Source organism: Mixophyes fleayi, chromosome 11 (genome assembly GCF_038048845.1).
Source record: "Mixophyes fleayi isolate aMixFle1 chromosome 11, aMixFle1.hap1, whole genome shotgun sequence".
Taxonomy (NCBI): domain Eukaryota; kingdom Metazoa; phylum Chordata; class Amphibia; order Anura; family Limnodynastidae; genus Mixophyes; species Mixophyes fleayi.
Window position 1 is genome coordinate 4,882,112 of NC_134412.1, and position 22,192 is coordinate 4,904,303.

Sequence of the window (22,192 nt, forward strand, 5' to 3'; positions counted from 1 at the left end):
CCCACACAGCGGCAACAGGCTGCTCACACGGTGCAGGAACAGCCCAGTCATGGTCATATGCTAATGAGCACCTGGGGCCGGCGGGGCATGCCGGGACTTGTAGTTCCACAGGAGCTGGGTAACTAAATGCTGCCTAACTCATAGGTAATGAAATATATGTATGTGTGTGTATATATAGATATATATAGTAACAGTACATTATTTTATATTTATTTATATATATATATATTTTATAACATTACTCCAGGATCTCATATATATATATATATATATATATATATATATATATACATATACATATATTAATTTCATAATTTGCTCAGTCCTGAGTCACTGACTCACCTCAGATCTATGACCAGGCGCCTTATTATATATTTGTGCTATGACGGGCACAACTTAGTCATTACGGCACGTCGCAGAGGTTATCATATGTAATGGGATAATGTAATATTTTTGATTTTTGTACAGCCCCCATAGACTCCACAGAATAGCTTCTAACTTTCAGTCCACTCCAGGGATTTATGTAAATGTCCTTGTTTGTCACTACCAGGCTGCTCAGCACCAATTCTCAGCTGTTTGCTGGGTGCAATTCTAATCAGTCTACATTAGTATATAAACAAAGAGCAGCCAGACAGCTTTCATAGACCCCCCCCCCCCCCCCCCTTCAATGGATAGGATCCTGGGAGCCCACGTATTGGATCCCATGCAGTCACCTCCAATTATAAGGGACGCCGCCCGCCAAACACACATACTTCCAGTCTCTCATTTCCGCCCTATCTTCTAAATTTCAAAATTATTTATTTATTTCATATTTTATATCCAGTTGTCTTTCTTGTCTCACATTGGTGGACATCTCCCAGCACTTCTGCGCACGGCCTATTCTGCAGAGACATCGGACATGTCCGGGTTAACTCTCGTCACCCCAGGTCAGTATCACACAGCTGCATCGTGGAGATATTTTCCTGATAAATTGCGCCTATAAGTGAAATCCATCTCTCCGCGTTATGATAAATCGGCCCCCTGTGCCTGGAAGGTTTGCGATGCTCCTATACCGTTATCTCGGAAAGTTATAACTTTTTATTTCATTTTCCTTTGATTTTGTTTTTTCCATAAGAACTTTTCCACCCCTCAGTACACTAACATGTTATCTCTTCTCTTTTCATCTAGGGCTTTGGAAATTCTAAATGCTTTGGACATATTTATAAGGAGAAGTCAGGTTGACAGCGAGCAGAGCGGGGGATTTATATGTTGTGCGTCACGCGGTGCTGGAAGTAATACAGGTCAGTGTGTCATGAACACGCAAGGATCATGCATCAGCGTGTTGCTTATTTTATATTACACAAGTGATGGTAATATACGTATAAACTAAATGTCTTGTATAACGTTGCGTCCTCACTTATAATCAGTGAGTTCCGATAATAATACATCCTATGTATTATGGCTATTAGACGTCACCCAAGACATCTGTGACCCATATTAAATCACGTTGTGCCTCTATATGGTCACAGAACACCTTGGTGACTTATAATATGATTATAATGTGCATTGAGGGGTACAGTAACCTATGTATAATAATCCTGCGGGTATCTGCGATCTTGGAGGGAATCTGGGCTAAGGGAAAAAAAAATAACAAATCTTCCTCGACCTCCTTTCTGAAGATTCACAAAGCGCCAGAGAAACCAAGACGGGGGTGAAATAATTATTTATATACCGTTCCTTTCTCTCCTGTTTCCATGGCAGCGCTCATTACTTGACATCCTTTTCAAAAACTTTAGTTACCGTAGAGACGGAACGCAGCGGTTAAATATAGAAAGTTTTCTGACATCGCTGCGTCATTTACATTCATTCTGTTTGGTGAAGGGGGGGGGGAGACACAGTTGAATTATTGAATGTGTGACACAGATTTCTCTCATGGCAGCGAGCGGATCCGCTTTACATTATAATATAATATAATCACATATATAATTATAAAAGATCATTTTGAAACAGTTTGAAATCCGGATATTACCGCTCGGGTGGCCACGAACGTGTTCACGGTACCGATCGCCATTTTACCCTAATTTAAATTTGTGGTTAGAAACTTGCGCTGCGCAGATCGCGTTTGAGGTTCCCTGTTTACCGTCAAGATTCGCCGATTGCGTTGAACCGTGGTTATAAATATTTTTAGTTCTGAACCCTGGATAATATTTTTTTAAATAATAAAATGTAGTTTAATATGTAACCTATTCAATGATCTTGAACGTGCCTCAGTTTTTGTCATTGATCAAAAACTAGAGAAATTCCCTCTAATAAATAATTGCAACAAATCATTTTTATGTGTAATAACCCATAGCAACCAATCGCACAAATGTGCTGTAGCCCATAGCAACCAAACACTGTAATGTAGTGCCTGTAACCCATAGCAACAAATCTTGCATATGTACTCTAACGCATAGCAGCCAATCACTCAAGTGTGATGTAACCCATAGCAACCAATGACAGCCAATCACAAAACTGTGCTAAGACATAAAGCAACCAAATACTGTAATAACTGTAACCCATAGCATTAAATCATGCAAATGTAATGTAACCCACAGCAACCAATAACAGAAAAGTACTGTAACCTATGGCAACCAATCAGTGCAATGTGCTGTAACCCATAGCAACAAATCATGCATGTATGCAGTAACCCATAGCAACCTATCACTCAATGTTGTGTAACCAATAGCAACAAATGACTTAAATGCCCTGTAACCCATAACAACCAATCACATAGATTTTTGTAGCCCATAGCAACCCATTACTTAAATGTGCTGTAACCCATAGCAACCAATCACAGAGAGATTATTATTTTTTTGTAGCCCATAGCAACCCATTACTTAAATGTGCTGTAACCCATAGCAACCTATCACACACACACACACTGTAACCCATAGCAACCTATCACACACACACACACTGTAACCCATAGCAACCAACCGTTAGCTTCCATATGGAAAGCTGGATTGGTTACCACATCTTTGTGATATCTGCATTATCAGCCTTTTATTGTAGTCTTTGCATACTGAAAATAACTTTGCAGGGGTCTGAGTGATGGTGACTGAGCATAAGGCCGAGTTTGGCCTTCAGTTTGATTGATTATATCCAATCAATACCTCCGCAGGGTCACGTGACAATGAAGGGAATGGTTTCTCGGAAACTCAGTAAAGCCTTTTATTCTCCTGAGCAAAGGGGACAATATCATTCCAATTTGCAGTATACAAATTGTTTTTTTTAAAATGGTAATTTCAATATTTTGCCATTTATACATCAATGCAGACATCTGCCGATAGTAACATCCTCGTATATTTCCACTTCTTTTCCTTTGTTGTTTTTCCTCTTAAATTTTTTTTTATTTTTTTTTAAATGTTATTTATTTCTTTTGTAATTCTAATCAATAAACCCCAGAATTTCAATGATAGAAAAATATTAGACTTTAGTCCCCTTTCTGTTACCCTGCCTCTGTCGTATTACTTATATTACACCCCTTTACCTGGGTTGCGTGTAGAGTTAGTAATGCCGTGTGATACCCCCTAAACTACACTTACATCCTACATACTCAGGACCCCCTCTCCAGCGCCCCCTGGGGGCTGGTAAATTTAAAGTAAGTGTTACCCCTCTGGCCCAGTATAATATATGAATGCACTTAGTAGAAAAACAATTTTTTTATTGCAGCGATAAGAACTTGTGTTTTTGACCATGAAGCAGATTTTGAATACACAGCTTTAAAGAGCAGCATTTAGTAATAAGTTGTATTATTTATTAGAGCAGGTCATGGTGGTAATTACATAGCACCTCTCTGGTGAAGCACCTCAGGCAGGTCACAGGTCTGTGTCACCTGGGGATTTATCTGCAGAATAAATATTATTTTGCTGGCACAAGCTCTGTCTTTGTTTTGCTGTATACAACAATTTCCATATAAACCCCCCGTTTCCTGTTTACACGTCGCTGGTGTAATACGGCTGACGCAGGTTGGATAAGTCTCAGTGTTTTATTTATTTCCCAAGGACTTTGAGGCTTATTGCTGTCTCCTGGGTCTGTAGAGACGACACTTCAACCGTATAGAAATAAACTGCAGGAGATGAAAGATTTTTGAGCCCCCCACCCCCTCCAATTTTCTCCCCCCCCCGTAACTGTATCTCTTCTGCTGAGACATTTATCCTCTGCGCTGCCTGGAGACCCCGGAACGACCCCCTCACTCTGTGACTGCCGTCATTACACGGTCAGAGCAGTATAGCGCACACATAGGCTAGTGAGCAGTACATAGGGGTATGTCACCAGAATATCTTTATTATTATAATCCATACTTCTAAATTACCAAAATATTACACAGCGCTCTACACTAATAACGCAAATTATGTACATAGGATGAAACAGAACATATATTATTATTATTACTACATTATTTTACTATAGTAATTTACATAGTATTAATACTTTATTCCTGTCTTGAAGTTCTATATGCCGATGAAATCTCTGGGTTAGGAGTTCCCACCTTTATAGTAAGCAGTGTTACCTGGCATTACTAGCGCAGTATGTACTGTGGATGGGGTATATGTGAATACGCCACATGGACGGATCTGTTGAATCAGGTCCCGGCCTTCGCTGTATAATTACCATCCCCCTCTATGGCTCGTACACACGGGCGTAGAGAAACAACGCCAGCTGCAAGTGAGGACAAAACCTTGTACTTTGTCTTCGTTTTTAACAGAGCGTTAGAAGCGCGTTCTCAAAGTCTTCCTGAGGCGTAGTGTACTGTGGACCTAAGGAGCGCTCCCGTAAAAACAGTGCTTGTGAACACAAGTGCATCCAAATCATCTTCAAGGGCACTCCGACAGTCTACGATTTCAGGGGCAGAATGGGGAGGGGACTGGGCGTATGCCCGTAGTCAGTGTGCAGTGAGGGCGTATGCCCGTAGTCAGTGTGCAGTGAGGGCGCACCAAGCTCCAGCGCACCCAGCAGCGTCCGATCCAAGCTTTGGGCATCTCTAACGTACGTGTCTTTCTGTCGTATCACTTGTACCAGCTACAGGTCAGGTGTAAGTGGTGATTACTAGTGATGACGGCTGTGTATACAGCTAGAACATGTGTCTGTATCACCAGCTACAGGTCAGGTGTAAGTGCTGATTACTAGTGATGACGGCTGTGTATACAGCTAGAACATGTGTATACAGCTAGAACATGTGTCTGCTATCAGGAGCAACTGTAACAATGTATTTTATGTACAGTAGACATTAATAACATCCTGATATATTTCATGTTAAAAAAAATAAAAAATGAATAATTTTTTTTTTATTAATAACAATATTATTAATACTTTTTTTACCTGTACATTCTGACTTTATATATACACATGTATTGTCCATGTCCTGTACTGTGTTGTCTGTCTGTGTACGGCAAGTGCCGTATCGCCAGAACGTATTCACCTATAAATGTGTCTTCAGATCCGCTCCTACCTGCGTTCAGTTTCCGTCAGATTTAAAAACCCACAAATCGCACTCGCTTTGCGTTCCTCTATGAATCTGGCCCTGAATGAGTAACGTGACATCATTCATTCGGTGTCTTTATTGTCAGCGCTTCGCCCCCTTGCTCTGTGACAGCAGTTGACATGGAGGAGCAGCTGCTACTTACCTGTGACTGCTGCTCCTCCATGTTGGTTATGGGCGCTGGGAATGCAGCGCTGGGCTATGATGTCACAGCCTAACGACACAATCCCAAGAAGAGAAGATACCACCCCGCCCCCGCATGCACGACATAAGGTAACAACCAAGTGTGGGAGGGGGATTTGGGGTGGTCAGCACCGATAGGGTATAGAACCTAGGACGTGACTCCAGCCCTGCTTAGCATTCCATTATATTTTATAGAGTGTTAATGCCATAGTTGTCTACTCTCCCTGAATGTACAGGAGACTCCCAAATTTCTGGGAGTCCGGGAGACCAGGGCAACCTCCCGGCTCCTGTACATACTTAATTCATTACATGGTGGGGGCGGGGCTTATGACTCGTATCACGAATCATCGTGGCCCCGCCCCCTACCATAATAGGCTAGAACTTATTATGTGTGTTTAGCGGACAGGGCCAAACATTGCAATTCGCTGAGCTCCGCCTCTACACGCCCTCCTGCCCCCCCCCCCCCCCCCGTATCTACCGGAGACAAACTTGCCGAAGTTGGCAAGTATGGTTACTGCTTCTGAATGTTTGGGGCAGAATCCATTACGTTGATGGAATGATAGAGTTCTCCCCAGGAACAATATATATCATACTTTCCTACTTTTGGCAAGTTGTATCCGGGCGAGGGGCATGTCTAAAGGGCGAGAGGGGGCGGGCACGGCCAAACGCGTCGTTATGCCGTTTTGTCGCCCGGGGCGCAGCTAAAATGACCCGATTCACCGCGAATCGCTTCATTTTAGCCCCGGGAGACTTGCCATCTCTCCCGGGAGTCTGTGAGACCGACCCGAATTTCGTGAGTCTCCCGGACATTCCAGGAGCGTTGGCAAGTATGATATATATGTTTCATTGAAATGCATATGACACTGCAGACTTCATTGAAATGGGTGAAGTATCTTATGCATAATTAGTTCCATCTGAACTACGTACCAGTGGATATTACAGTGCAAATCTCTGTGCTAATGAGTAACGAGATGCTGGACCTGGATATATAATCCTGCAGTATGATTATAAAACCCTCACTCGGTTATTTGTTGAACTTCCGTCCTTCCAGGAGAATCAGCAGAAATAGTGACTGTTTTACGGTCATTATCCGCCGTGTCTAAACATTTGTTGAAGCAATTACTTCATTCATTCATTCTGTCGTACTAAGTGTCACACACACTCTGCAGAGCAAACCAGCAGAAATGGAATAGTAGAGACAAAGATGTAACGAGAAATGTGACGTTTTTTAAGCATCCTGGGGGACTGCAGGACTCCCAGTCCCAATATGTCCTGACAGCCCTTCGCTGACAGGTCCTGCTGGGACTTGTAGTTTCACCGGCACTGGCAAGCCACAGGTTCCGTACCTCTGCACTGAGCACATTGACAGTGACAGCAGCAATGAGACTGATTTATTTCCCTGTGTGAGACTAGCGAGTAAAGTACCTTATAGAGAGTGTATTGTGTGTGGAGAGGAGCTGAGCTCCTTGTGATTGATGCTGTCAGCTGCCTGTATAAATAATATGTGGCTGGTGATTGTATAGAGCCAGCGATGAAGTTGGAGAAGCAGAGGTGTGGCAGAGGAAAGAGGAGGCAGTTCCAGGCTTCCCCTCCTCATTTTCTCACAATCAGGCAAAAGCACAGAACATCAGAGCCCTGACTCCTGTGTCCCCGGCATTGATGAGAGACTGCACAGGGCTGAGAGACGTTATGCTGCCCTGGAAGAGAAGCAAGTTTGTGCTGGTGAAGGATGACAAGAAGCGCAAGCGGGTCAGTTACTCCTCTCTCCTGTCCTCTTTCATGCGCTCCTGTCCTGACCTGCTCCCTCACTTTCCCCTGGACCGCCTGGGCAACGTCTTCAGCGCCAGGAGACAGAAGGTGGTACTGAACAGAGATGACCCCTCTTACACAGTGTGGTACCTGGGTAATGCTGTCACCCTACATGCCAAGGGAGAGGGCTGCACCCTGGATGCTGTCAATAAGATCTGGCAGAAGAGTGAGTTTGGGGGGTTCAGCACCAAGATGAAACTCTCCTTGGGGACTTATGGCATCAGGATGACCCCGTGCAAGAGAGGGTCCAGAAAACCTGTCCATGCTTACGTCTTACACCGCATCACCCACTGTGTGGCGGACACAGGGCACCCAAAAGTCTTCTCCTGGGTCTACAGGCACCAGATAAAGAACAAGGCGGTGGTACTAAGGTGCCATGCTGTGTTGGTTTCTAAGGCTGAAAAGGCAAAAGCCATGGCATATACCCTGTGCCAAACGTCCTTGGTGGCCTTTAATGAGTTTAAGAGGTTAAAGAGACAAAGTGACTTTAAACGAGAGCAGCGGGAGCTTCTGGGAGAGCGTGTGGTCCCCATGATCCCTCTGAGAAAGCTCTTGAATGGGACCTGCTCCTACAACCCTCCAGCAGAGAGAAATAAGAGTGCCCCCAGGCTGAGCTCCATCCAGGAGGAAGAGGAGGATGGGGAAGAAGAGTGGACAGAGTCACAGAATGTCCACAACCGGGACCAGGTTAGTGCTCAACAGCATGAAAGAGACACAGTTTTGGAATTGGCTCAGGAACTGAGACGATTGAGCATCCAGAGAGCTTTGTCCAAAAGACTGGGTTCCTCCCTCCCCCCACAGCTCTCGGACTGGAACAGACCTATCAGGACTTTCTGCTGACCGTGCACCAAAGGACACCTGCTCCTCTTACTACCTGCACTGCCTTCAAAACCCCTGCAGATCCCTGCTGGATGCAATCAGGGTTGATTTGGATAACGAGTGACCACTCAATCTCTGGATCAGGGACAGTAATCCTTTGGCACACCACCGCAAGTCTCTGATAGCCAGCGCCGAAGATGCTGAAGAACATCTTGGGCAGCAGAGCTGACAATCATTGTGACAGCCATAACTGAGCCGTAACTCGTGTCTCAAACAGCTGAATGGACCAGTGTATGTACAGTCCGGTATATATCTATACATTCTGGTATATATATATATGTAAATCCGTGATCTTCTGCAGTCACACAGCATCACTGTGCAAAATCTGTTCAAAAGTCAGATGATTATAATCTGCAAATAAATACCTCAGTTTTGAGCATTTACCTTGTTCCTGCTTGAGTCCACGAAACATTACTTGTGACCTAGGTAATATTTAGTGTGATACTATCACTATATGGTGCCAATTATCTGAATAGCTTTTATCAATCATTGGTGATAATATGATATTAGCAGACATGAGGTTAGGAGCATTTATTTCTCTGAATTTTTAATATAGTGTTTTTAGTGCAAATATGGTGCTAAACTATTTGTTTCTGTAACCCTTAGCAACCAATCAGAAGTCACCTTTAACGAGTCTGGTCATACTCTTGTGAGAACTGATAAGTGAATGATTGGTTGCATTATTGCTCCTCGCATTTAAAAAGCTTCTGGTAGTGTTAAATAATCGTAAATAACATGTATCTGCGGTAACGGCATATAAAACAATTGATTTTGTTTTAAAAATAATTCAATGCAATTTTAAGTTATAGTTTTGCACCATTTATATCAGGTACTATATTTACAGTAATCTATAGCAACTAATACGGCATTTACTTTCATTTATGAAGTTGTTAAGAGGGTCGGTAGTTCCGCAACTGTTGGATGCTGCCGAGGTATGCTGGGACTTGTAGTTCCACAGTGCCAGATGAGCCACAGGTTGCTAAATCCTTATATCCATGTAATGTATAAATTAGTTGTGAGTGAGTTTTGCATCTTATTGGATATAGATTTCATGCATTCATTATATGCCCCACAGTGGAATTTTCCTTGTTCCTCGTCCAGTGTATCCATAATAAATTATAAGCCGGTCCTTGTTTATAAATCAAACATCGCTCATCTGTCCGACGTCACTGAACACACGTTGTGGTCACTAATTACACTGTTCATACATTGATGACATCGGTGCTGTAGCCGGGTGTTTGGAATGAAAACAGGGATGGAAATTGGAGTTAGTTACAGAGTATACAAAGGGTTATTGTCTATATAATAGAGATATTGTAACACTGACGGGTGATTCATGTACAAAATCTGATTGCCAGCTTTTCTGCTACTATTTGTTAAAGAAAATGTCTACTTATTTCTTAAATTGATAATAAGATGATTTGCAAAACATTGTACTTGATTTTACTAGGTCCCCCCCTCCCCAGTGGTAAGTAAGGAGATCTCCATACTAAGGGGCTAATTGATCAATCCTACCAAAATCCTACTTTTCACAGGATCCAGGGGCTTAATAATAAATTAACACTACAAAGATTTTTTTTATTAACGTTTTTCCTTTTAAACAACCGCCAAAAGTCACAAATTGTATCCTCTGGCTGATTAATGAGTTTCCTACTTCCGTATCCCTGGATGATCGCCATACTGAAATAAAAAAAAATATATCCTCTTTGCAAACAGGGTTTGTAACGAGTAGAGAATAAACGGATGAATCAATGTTACAATATTATGCTATGTTAAATATGGAACGAACATCGCCCTCTACTGGTCAGATTGTCATGAAATATGAGAATTTCTACTGAGCATAAAATGTTCAAGTAAGTATTGTTTCAGTTAACTGTCACTTAAAGATTGGATATCGCTGTTTTACATATCTACAGCGAGGGAGAGAACTATGCAAAAACCCCCAAAAAAACAGAATGATAAGATGTCTGAAGCGACAAGAGCTTACAATCTAAAAGGCCGGTGTTGTGGCATCAGGTGATACTGGAAGTGACAATACCTGCTTTGTTCTATCCATCTCAGGATATCAATAACAGATTAAAATCATTTAAAAAAATACTTAATTATTTGTTCAGTAGAAAAGCTTTTAAAAAACGGAGCTAGTGTCCTTTTTAATTCTTATTAGACATCTGAGCATAATATACACTGCGACCACACTGAGTGTAGTAGTTTTCCCTCCATCTGTGTTGATGTACAAATATTTGAGCCGATTTGGTCTTAGATCAGTTGATTTAGATAGTCCACCCTGGTGCACGGTCACTTTACAGTATTTGGTGACACTTCCGCAAAGTAGAAATGCGCTTAGCTTTGTGGGAGACAGAAAGATCTGAAGTGACGCATTGTACAAAAGTATAACCATCAAATCAGAGTCCTACGTAATTCCACGTTACTGCCTCCCCTTTCGCTCAGTTATAAGCTTTTTTCTCCTCCGAAAATACTGTTTATATATGGCTGGAGAGTGGGGGGGGGGGGGGGGTGGGACTCTGGGAAGGTCTCTATTGCACGTGGACCTTTTCTGGGTATGATACCTGGTGCGCCAGCTGCTGCGTAATTCAAGTTGGTTTTCGGAGTTGAAATGTCCACGCGCCCATCCACAAAGAAGGGAACGCCCCTAACAATCCCCCATCTCCACCCCTTTATAACATTACAATAATCCCGCTCCACTGTGCCTGTGCCAGCTTCTCCCCTTCCACGTCTGCCACCGTCTCGCTCTGAAAACTGATGCACTTAGCCAGAAATCGTGGTGTGTGATGTCACCAAGGAGCAACCAATCAGGCGCTAGTATTCATGTTAGTATTACATAGTCAGCTAGACCAATCCTTTAATGTGATATCAGAGTTACCTACACTCCCAGAATGTCCAGGAGACTCCCAAATTAGGCAGAGACCTTCCTGACTCCCGAGAGAACAGGCAATTCTCTGGGAGATCGCTTGGCTGATGCAAGGTGGGAGTGTTCACAAAGGAATCTATTCATGAGGCTTGATGATGCGATTGCCCTGCCGACTTGATAAGGCGAAACGCGTCATCAAGTCTCACCCACCTACTCTTTTTCTACCTATATATAAGTCACAATGTTCTGACACTGGACATTTTAGTTATAGATCTAGAAGTTTCAGGAACTCGTGTGTCTTTTATTTTATAAAACATAAAAACATTTCTGTTTGTGGGGTCTGACAATAGGAAACCCCTCGTCAGTAACACCTTTCTCCTGTGTTTCCGCTCACTCAGCCCGGCCACTGGGGGCACCACAATTGCAGCTGCCACCAGAATTAATTGTGATGGGAAGGGATGTCCCTCCATGGACACAATGTTTATAAATGTAACTACTAACCCAACTTCTGGTGTGTAAATGTCGGTATTCTCCGTCTCTGACATCTAGCGACAGCTGTTCACTTGTAGAGCAGGGTTTACTCCGCTGTGCACTGATTTCTGAGGCAGGAGAAATGTTTTGCTCTGAATGAGGGATATGTCAGTGATTTCCATATGTGTGACAATTTAATGCAGTGCTGTGGTGGTAAGTGCAGCTGTGAGGACAGGGGCAGTGACATGATGTGAGGAGGGGAATGGAGGCAGCAGGAAGCCACAGACTGAGAGTTATATAGTGTAAGGAGCAGGGTCCTCCAGCAGCACAGAGTATATCAGGAGATGAGTGATATGTTAGTGAGGACAGGGCTGCATGTGACAGGGGCAGTGACATGATGTGAGGAGGGGAATGGAGGCAGCAGGAAGCCACAGACTGAGAGTTATATAGTGGAAGGAGCAGGGTCCCAGCAGCACAGAGTATATCAGGAGATGAGTGATGTGTTAGTGAGGACAGGGCTGCATGTGACAGGGCAGTGACATGATGTGAGGAGGGGAATGGAGGCAGCAGGAAGCCGCAGACTGAGAGTTATATAGTGGAAGGAGCAGGGTCCCCCAGCAGCACAGAGTATATCAGGAGATGAGTGATGTGTTAGTGAGGACAGGGCTGCATGTGACAGGGGCAGTGACATGATGTGAGGAGGGGAATGGAGGCAGCAGGAAGCCACAGACTGAGAGTTATATAGTGGAAGGAGCAGGGTCCCCCAGCAGCACAGAGTATATCAGGAGATGAGTGATGTGTTAGTGAGGACAGGGCTGCATGTGACAGGGGCAGTGACATGATGTGAGGAGGGGAATGGAGGCAGCAGGAAGTCACAGACTGAGAGTTATTTAGTGGAAGTAGCAGGGTCTCCCAGCAGCACAGAGTATATCAGGAGATGAGTGATGTGTTAGTGAGGACAGGGCTGCATGTGACAGGGGCAGTGACATGATGTGAGGAGGGGAATGGAGGCAGCAGGAAGCCACAGACTGAGAGTTATATAGTGGAAGGAGCAGGGTCCTCCAGCAGCACAGAGTATATCAGGAGATGAGTGATGTGTTAGTGAGGACAGGGCTGCATGTGACAGGGGCAGTGACATGATGTGAGGAGGGGAATGGAGGCAGCAGGAAGTCACAGACTGAGAGTTATTTAGTGGAAGTAGCAGGGTCCCCAGCAGCACAGAGTATATCAGGAGATGAGTGATGTGTTAGTGAGGACAGGGCTGCATGTGACAGGGGCAGTGACATGATGTGAGGAGGGGAATGGAGGCAGCAGGAAGCCACAGACTGAGAGTGATATAGTGGAAGGAGCAGGGTCCTCCAGCAGCACAGAGTATATCAGGAGATGAGTGATGTGTTAGTGAGGACAGGGCTACATGTGACAGGGGCAGTGACATGATGTGAGGAGGGGAATGGAGGCAGCAGGAAGCCACAGACTGAGAGTTATATAGTGGAAGGAGCAGGGTTCCCAGCAGCACAGAGTATATCAGGAGATGAGTGATGTGTTAGTGAGGACCGTGTCCTCCACAGCCCAGAAGAATGTAGTTGTCACTATAAAGAGAATATTCCCCTATACACTGGATATCAGCGGAGATCTATTACAATACATTGCAGCTTCCAAATACCTCTGATGATGTCATTGTTGCCATGACGACAGCCTAATATTTCCTCTCTCTCCCCAGAACAAGAACTACACAAAGCTCCGATCGATGCGGGGACGTAAAATTTCTCCTATACTTTTGGCATCCGCAACAGACGTCTCAGGTTTATAATAACCTTGAAGCTTAAACTCGTCCATCCAGCCGTATATAATTGTGATAACAGCCACCTTCACCCATCTGCCACAATAATAAAAAATAAAAAAAATCAATATATTTAATAAGAGTTCCTGACTTCCTGACGTGTGCTGGTACCGTTCCAACTGCAGCAATTAGCTGGATATTTAGATTTTCCCTTCTTCTCTCCATGTGTGTTATAACCTCTTCCTTTCTGTCACTATTTATACTGTGCCCTGTAACGGCAGAAGGACTGCGCAGCTCTCCGAGTCCCTGGTTTGCAAAATTGGGAGAGAAAAACTGTTTCAGATTTAATGAGTTGCAAATCAAAGTTTGCGGGGGTGTAATTGACCGGAACTCTCCAGACATATCTTGGTTATGTGACTTGTAAAGTAAGAAAAAGTTCATTAGTAATTCCACAAATTGTGAATAATGTATGAAAGTCTCCACAAGTGAGCTGATTACATGACAGGCATCGGAAGATGAGTTGGAGTTTTATCAAATGATGTAAATCATGCAAAGCAGGGGGGGGGGCTATTTAACAAGGACAGAGGACGGAATAAGTACCTCTGCAGACCTCCTATTACTATCGCAAATAGCCCGGGGTCAGTACCAGAAATAAATAGTATTTTTTCAGAATTTAAATATATGAAAAAAAAATAAAAAAATGTATGTTTATTTTTTATTTAATGTGGAACTAAAGTCTGCATAAGGCAATAAAATAATATTCTTTTGCCGCGTTTGACAATGACATTTTGTAAGGGTAGCTGAGCAGCATGATTTTCTAACGCGGCGATAAGGGGCGGTAGAAACTTTTTGATATCGTAGGTCCTACATTGTCGGATTGAGAGCTCCACAGGCCTGGCACTCTAATTGATGCACGATCGGTCACTAACGAACCAGAAACATTTCATATGTTCCTGGTTTACCCTTAGTACAGACCTATGTTTATCCCAATCGTGCGTAAATTACTTTACTGTTACTAGTTCTCGGCATCTAATATTCTTTCAGTAAGGTAATATTACTCCAGAGATTCTCCAAAGCCGTGTTAGAGAGAGAGGGCTATTCACTAACATTCCTGAAAGGTGAAAACCTCAACTTACTATCCTTGTCTAACTTCCGGTAGACAGATAACAGCCAATTGCTGATTGGTTGTTTATAGCATTGCTAGAAAATCATGCAAATGGTTCATTTTACCCAGCAAAAAAGCCAAATATCTAGCAGGGTTATATATACCATACTTGCCAACGTTAACACCCCCTTAGGTGTGGTGATGTAATCACATTGCTGTGGCCACCCCCTGCTGTTCATTGACATGAATGACGACGGGACCCGATTAAGCACATTGCGCCATTAAGCCCCGTCTCCACTGGGATTCGGGAGGGTGTCTGATTTTCTGGGACCCAAAATTTTGGGGAGCCTCCCGGTTATTCCGGGAGAGTAGGCATGTATGATATATACAATCTTAGCATAAAGGCGGCACTAGGCAAAGTCGCCCTATGCCTAAGGGCACCAGATGTGAGGGAGCGGCTCTCTCTCCGTGCAGTACATGTGCCAAACTTATTTTCTTTCCTCAGCTATGTTAAATGAATGAGAATAGGAAAAGTTTTGGGGGTATATTTACTAAATTGCGGGTTTAAAAAAATGGAGATGTTGCCTATAGCAACCAATCAGATTCAAGCTGTCATTTTGTAGAATGCACTGAATAAATGACAGCTAGAATCTGATTGGTAGCTATAGGCAACATCTTCACTTTTCCAAACCCGCAGTTTAGTAAATCTATCCCTTGGTCTGTAAGAGAACGGGCAAAGCTAGAGATTTTTTGCAGGAACAAGCGCGGAGGGGACGGATATGATTTAAGGAGACAAAAAAAATGTGTCCGTCATACGCTACAAACATATAAATCCAGCGCTGACACAATATAATCGTGTCTTTCTCTGACCTAGATACTGGTATATATGCCCAGAGCCTCCAGATAAGTCAATCCAGCCCTGATGTAATATCGTCTTTTATTTCACTGACCTAGATTCCGATATAACCTACTTACTTTGCCCTTTAATTATACTTTGTTATACCCGCCACACGCAATCTGATTTCATCGTCCAGTTTTACCAGTTGATTCCACCTGTCCGTCCATTTTCCGATAGCAAAAGTATAAGGTCTCTTCATACACAAGCACCTCTGTGGCCTGAAAATCACCCCTCGTATAAGGCAACTCAGAAAGGGTTAATAAACTTCCTTTTCTGCAAGAAAGGTCAGGAGGTCTAATCAATAATAAAGGAACATTACTGGTCCCTATAGAGTAATAAAGGATCACTTGGTCTGAACACCAGGACTACCTGCCCTCTCTCCTCACGGACAGAGCGGGGGATGTGCCGGAAGACGTTTCTATAAAACGCAGTGACGTCATTGTCAGCAGAGAGACCCCACAGCTGTGTCACTAAGGATCAATATGACCGTGTAACTGCGAAGCTCCTTGTCTCTGAGCCAGCGGCCCTCAGACGTGTTAGTTGTCACCCGCCCAGAGAGCGCACGTTGTGCCATCTCCTGACAATACCAGAGGCGATAATACAAAGTACAGCAGGTTCTATTAGCTAGTCCTGAACACTGGCTTCTGTACGAAAGTAATTGGAAAATTAGAAGTATCCTTAAGAGCTGAAGATGTTGGGTAAGTGAGAGGTCAAATATAATGAAGAATAAATCACTATGTCAGGGGAGTAGAACAGAATAATGATCTGCAGAATATATCACTATGTATCTGTCAGGGGGTAGATGGGACAGAGCAATGTTCTGCAGATCTCTAGAGAGGTCAGTAATGTAATAATCTGCAGAATATATCACTATGTATCTGTCAGGGGGTAGATGGGACAGAGCAATGTTCTGCAGATCTCTAGAGAGGTCAGTAATGTAATAATCTGCAGAATATAGCACTATGTATCTGTCAGGGGGTAGATGGAACAGAGCAATGTTCTGCAGATCTCTAGAGAGGTCAGTAATGTAATAATCTGCAGAATATATCACTATGTATCTGTCGAGGTAGATGGAATAGAGCAATGTTCTGCAGATCTCTAGAGAGGTCAGTAATATAATAATCTGTAGATATATATCACTATGTATCTGTCAGGGGGTAGATGGAACAGAGCAATCTTCTACAGATCTCTAGAGAGGTCAGTAATGTAATAATCTGCAGAATATAACAATATAGAGTCTATTTTTCATTCCAACAAAATGTGGGTTTGCAAACCTAGCGCAGAATGATGTTCTACGGAACAGCGAGGTAAAAGCAAAACTCAAAGATTGTAACTTTAAACCGCTGAGAAAACACAAGTTGCGCAAAACTTTGCCGCATCTTCACTCATCTCTGGACATTTTCCCTTCTTGAAGCTGTGTAAGGACATTCGGCATATGGGCCGGTGGCTTCCTGTACAAGGCTACATAGACATTGCTTATAAGAAGGACTGATGTACGCCCACCCTCTCATCAGTAAATCAAGGAGAGCCGAGAGCAACAACTGACCTCACCTTAAATCCATACTGAGCGTTGTTGTCAGTTTTATTGAGAAGTACAATCTTTACATGGTTCTGACTTGGGGTACAGTAACCTGTCGGCACCTCAGAATTCTTCTATAATTAATGAGCGAGCACCTAGAAGAATTTGGTTACAATAAATGCATTTCGTATAACATGAGTAAGAAAATAACAAACTGACTCTGAGATTTCTGCGCTAGTCTAAGTTTAACCCTTGCACCGTTGCTCCCCATTCCCCGGGATATATTGGGGGGCGATAAGGAGGGTCTGTGACTTCAGACAATAAATGTGTCCATGTACCACCCATAGTGCTCGTTGGACCGGACCTTCCTAGGACGACGTGTCTGTGACGGTGGCTCATAGGGATCTCCGAGACCAAAATACATAATCCTTAAAATATTGTCCTGTAAATCCACCTCTGAAAATTGGCCACAGCTGTGTACACGCCAGGATATTTGGGGTTTGCACAACTGTGTCCCCAGGATACGATCCCAAACACTCTTCCTTCACACACCAGAGGGCCCCCAGAGTCCCCCTGTAACAGGAAGAAAAGAAGATTGATGTACAAAGACTTCAATGCAGGTGACAGGATAATCATTGCTTCCTATTTAGATTGTTAGGTAGAATGTATTTCACCCAGTAAGGGTTAGGTCATCCATTGAGAGGCCCGGATCACACTAACTGTTTTTATGTTTTGTGGTTTTTATTTACTGAGGTACCCAGATTAATCTGGACCCTTTTTTATGTTTTGGGATTTTGTTTAGGAACAGAGGGGCAGAAGGGGCCCAAACCACTACCTTGTTTAGGTCCCCATGGAGTCTTAATGTGGCTCTGCATCCACTAGGGGTCACTGTTGCCTGAGATCAGTCACCGCTTAAAATTCAGGAGAAACAATATAAAACTATCCAATAATATCCTTACAAGACTGTGCAGGTATGTATGTAACACACAGTCATACAAATCTAAGGAGAGCGGTACAACCATTTGTTCCCCTCCAGAAAATGTCTCAACTTTGAAGTTTAAATGGACGACATTGAGAGATTATCAATCAATGCACAGAAGGATATATGTTCCAGTAATTGAATGTTTTATGTTTTCATTTAATCCAAAATTGGTCATGAATATATTTCAAATTAATTATTAATTAATTAATGCAATTAAATCACAGCTGTTTTTTACCCCTCATATCCCAATTACACCATTCAGTTTGTCTACCTTTTCTCATTGTAATTGACCATTCTGCCTCCTGTAGGCCACACAGTGGTATGACACTCATGCTGCCCCCTACAGGCCGTGCAGTGGTATGACACTCATGCTGCCCCCTACATGCTGTGCAGTGGTATGACACTCATGCTGCCCCCAACAGGCCATGCAGTGGTATGACACTCATGCTTCCCCCTACATGCTGTGCAGTGGTATGACACTTATACTGCCACCTATAGGCAGTGCAATGGTATGACACTCATGCTGCCACCTACAGGTTGTGCAGTGGTATGACACTCATGCTGCCACCTATAGGCCGTGCAGTGTATGACACTCATTCTGCCCCCTTCAGGCAGTCCACTGGTATGTCACTCACCTGACAGGCGTCCTTCCCACCATTGTTGAAGCCAGCGCATATCATATTACTGGTGATGTGCCCCGAGTAAGAGGCGGAGCTGTTACACCTCCGCGCGGACACAATGGGCAGTTTCACGCTCCGCAGAGTGTCGGAGGCTTTTCCACCTATAGTGCTGGTGTAGCCCCATCCGGACACTTGACACAGGCACCCCTCAGTCAGTGATACCCCCTGAGCCGGAAGGGGCACGATGGACACAAAGGAGTTATACATGGCTGGGCGGTTCAGCTGTAAGACAAAGGGGGGGGGATTAATTTGCAGCAATATTTGTTTAAAGAGACATTTCTGCTGGTGCTGATAGAATAAACTAAACACAATACATGTAGGACATAAGTTACTATACACAGATACAAATGCAAAGCAACACATCTTAGGTAGTCAGTGGAGAAATATTATAGTATATACATAGTTTATATCGTGATACTGACACTCGGCAGATGACAGAGAAAAACAACTTCCTGCTTGGAAAAACGGTGCTTTTTGTTGTTCACATCACAGCAGACTTTTGTCAGGATGACACCAGGCGACTCTCGCTCTAGCTAGTCCAGCTCAGCTGCTTAGTCACCGGCCAACTAGCTGGTATAGGTCGCCCCGCCCACAAGAACAGACAGTGTTTTATCCTCCACCCAAGCGCTACAAGCCAATCACAGAAAACAACAAACCAATTACATCCCTGTGGTGCATCTGTGCGTTTGTGTGATGCATGAGAGACCAAGAGGGAATTTAACTCTGTCTGCAGCCTGTTCCTGCAGACTCCTTGGGTTTTTACCAATCCCTATACAGGAGAGGTCCGACATGTAAACCTCTTTGTCACGATGCGTACATCCTAATATTTATTCAGGCAAAACCTGGACATCTGGGAGGAATATATATAGATCTACTAACATTGAATTAGCACATTTTGATACAAAAGACAAAAATATAGTGGTCTCATTGGGGTCAAGTTAATATAACTCCTTCACCTTTATCAGCATGATGTCGGCGTTCTTGGAAGACGAGCTGTATTCTGGATGAGCTACCAACTTCACCGGGCGAAAGATCTGTTCTGTTCCTTCCAGCGTAGACAGAGAGTACTCCCCGGCCACTATTACCATCTGTTTCTGTCTGTTGGGGATAGGAGTGATGACATTTTTCAGGGAGTTTGGTTAGATACAGAATCACCGGAGTGACAGATGGAATCAGAACATTTACTTTAAGCTGAGCCTATAGGATAAGACATCGCTACTCTAATACTGAAAGTCAAATCTAACAAATATATTTTAATTGTAGGTATTAAATTAAAGGATCACACCCTGCTTGAGAAAAGGAGAACCCTGGCGACATTTGTTGCTGTGTTTCTGCGACTGATATGGACGCGATGTTGCAGTGCGCGTGAGTCTAAAATGAGCGCCATATCCGCAAATAATCTGAATTGAGTTCAAGTTCTTAATTTACTTAATTTACTTACTCGGTCTTGCAGTGGGCGGCAGTGAGTACCCAGTACCTGCTCACCAAGGAGCCGCCACAGAAGTGAAGACCCGTATTTCTCTTTAGAGACACCAGGTAGCGCGTAGAATACGGAGAGACTATATAACCCCCAATAATCCGTGGCATGATCCGCTGCCCCTGACCTGAAGGATAAAAAATGATTAGGATAACAAAATAGATTCACGTAGATTTATTGCAAAAGTTAATTTACTGCCCAGCTGAGCTTACAATCTAATTTTTGATGCTTGGGATACGGAGAAGAAAATGATTTGAAGATTCAGTACAAGTCGTCAGTATCATTATTATTCTGTTGTTCCTGTAATTCCAACATATTCCTTTCTTTCTGTGTGGTACGTCCCAGGTTTCACTGCCAGCTCTTCTCTGTCGCTTCTCTGTTTCTCATTGTCAGGTTGACTTTTTGCAGTCGTGGTTTGTGGTCATGGGACGGTGTGTGGTTTGGAACGTGTTAAATGAGAGATTTTGTCCCTACCCCTCTCCTGTCAGCTTCTCATCCCGTGTCAACATAACGTCCATTGTTGAAAGCAAAGTAAGGGAGACTGCTGCTGACTGTTGGAGACTCAATGCAACGCTGGCGAATCTGATAATGGCACAAACTGCAGATTTACCTTAATATAGCAAACTCCTCCCAATACTAAGGATCTGGTGACGTTCTTCTTTAAAGCAAAATAAACCGAAACATTTATTTTGCACCTGTAGTGTGACCTTGCAATCAACAAAAATTCAAGAGAAAAAAAATAGACAATTTTTAGTAAAAAATAAGTAACAACGCTTCAATACTCTGGTTGCAGAAGTGTGCAAACCCTTCCATAATGGGTCTGTAGCGGTGTTCAGAATTACGCAGTGTGGAGTAGATGACCTCGCGGTTTGATGGATCTTGAAGTTGTTGGTTTTTTTTGCAGGGAAGAGTGAGATAGAGTTGCACAGTCCAGTTATGCAAAGTTGGTAGAGACCTATTAAAAAAAAGATTTGCTACTACAATAATAGTTTTAGTTTATGGGGTGTGCACACTTATACAACCAAGGTATTGTTGTTGTTTTTTTAGTTTTACAATTGTTTTCTAAAAATGGTCTATTTGTTTTTCACTCGAATTTTGTTGGTTGCAAAATCACATTAAAGGTGGAAAAAGGTCTAACTTTATTTCCCTTGATATAAGGCAAACGCCTAATGGTGTGCATACTTTATATATTCACTGTATATATATTACATGTCTCTATTGTGCACAGAGTAGAGGTTGTTAGTGTTACCATGCAGCCTGCGTGGTCCATGCTCAGTGGAACCTGGTGATTATGAAGATTTTAGCAAACAGAGCTTTTTTTTGAGCCAATTAATCCACCTTTCTGATAACAGTTTCCCTGAAGCTCAGGATTCCTGGAAGTGAACATTCAGCGTCAGCCTTGGATTCCAGGAATCCGTACATCCGTCTCCTCGTCCTGTGGGTCGTTCTCATAGAACTGTGACTCTGGTATCGCACATTTCAGAACAGAATCAGCCATGGACGGAGGACGATAATGAAATTCAACGGAGAACATGAAATGATAAATTACAGCGACAGTACAAAGTATTCACACATCGTCTCATTTTATTGTCTTATATAGTGGAATCAAAGTTAAGTTATCAAGTCGTTTTACCAGTTATCAAGACTAAATTACGCCTAAGTGTCAAAATAAGAAACAACGCCAACGTTTTCACTTACTTACAAATACAAAACAGACAACAAATAGTTAATTGTGTTATCCCCTTTGATATATTATTTGGTAGCTTGATTATGCAATTTTCATCCATTGATCAGTGCAAAATTGTCCAAGTTCGATAGGATTGAGGTTTGGGTTGTGATAGGGTCACTACAAGACATTGATTATTTTTTTTTGTGCTTAAGTCACTCCATTGTGGCTCTGGCTGTTTGCTTTGTGTCATTGTCCTGCTGAAATATAATTATCACCTATATAAAGTCCAAATACACCTGCAAACGGAAGCAGCCTTTCCTCCAAGATTCGTCTGTACAAGAACATTTAGATGTACAACGCTGGCAAAG

At 43.1% G+C, this 22,192-nt stretch overlaps 2 protein-coding genes and 1 long non-coding RNA gene across 3 annotated transcripts; 2 read left to right on the top strand and 1 right to left on the bottom strand.

The window, feature by feature from the left end:
• Positions 1 to 9: 9 nt before the first annotated feature.
• On the top strand, positions 10 to 13,591 carry LOC142107866 (uncharacterized). Its single transcript, XR_012680023.1, has 3 exons — positions 10 to 144; positions 1,168 to 1,280; positions 13,435 to 13,591. It is a non-coding gene; the product is annotated as an uncharacterized LOC142107866 (long non-coding RNA).
• FAM43B (family with sequence similarity 43 member B) lies at positions 6,923 to 8,753 on the top strand. Its single transcript, XM_075191454.1, has one exon. It carries the CDS (start codon positions 7,346 to 7,348, stop codon positions 8,333 to 8,335), a length of 990 nt encoding a protein of 329 aa, XP_075047555.1. The 5' UTR covers positions 6,923 to 7,345; the 3' UTR covers positions 8,336 to 8,753.
• A 3,458-nt stretch (positions 13,592 to 17,049) lies between the features above and the next one.
• LOC142106876 (trypsin-3-like) lies at positions 17,050 to 20,276 on the bottom strand. The gene is made up of 4 exons (XM_075189914.1): positions 20,120 to 20,276; positions 19,635 to 19,776; positions 18,634 to 18,900; positions 17,050 to 17,589 (listed from the first exon to the last, which is right to left on the bottom strand). The coding sequence occupies exons 1-4, from the start codon at positions 20,263 to 20,265 to the stop codon at positions 17,446 to 17,448; spliced, it is 699 nt and encodes a 232-aa protein (XP_075046015.1). The 5' UTR covers positions 20,266 to 20,276; the 3' UTR covers positions 17,050 to 17,445.
• Positions 20,277 to 22,192: the final 1,916 nt, after the last annotated feature.

Coding starts and splice junctions, on each gene's coding strand:
- FAM43B (XM_075191454.1), top strand. CDS start 7,346: ATGAGAGACTGCACAGGGCTGAGAGACGTTATGCTGCCCTGGAAGAGA.
- LOC142106876 (XM_075189914.1), bottom strand. CDS start 20,265: ATGCCACGGATTATTGGGGGTTATATAGTCTCTCCGTATTCTACGCGC. Junction 19,777..20,119: donor GCCGCCCACTGCAAGACCGA/GTAAGTAAATTA, acceptor TATCCCCAACAG/ACAGAAACAGATGGTAATAG. Junction 18,901..19,634: donor CCGACATCATGCTGATAAAG/GTGAAGGAGTTA, acceptor TTTGTCTTACAG/CTGAACCGCCCAGCCATGTA.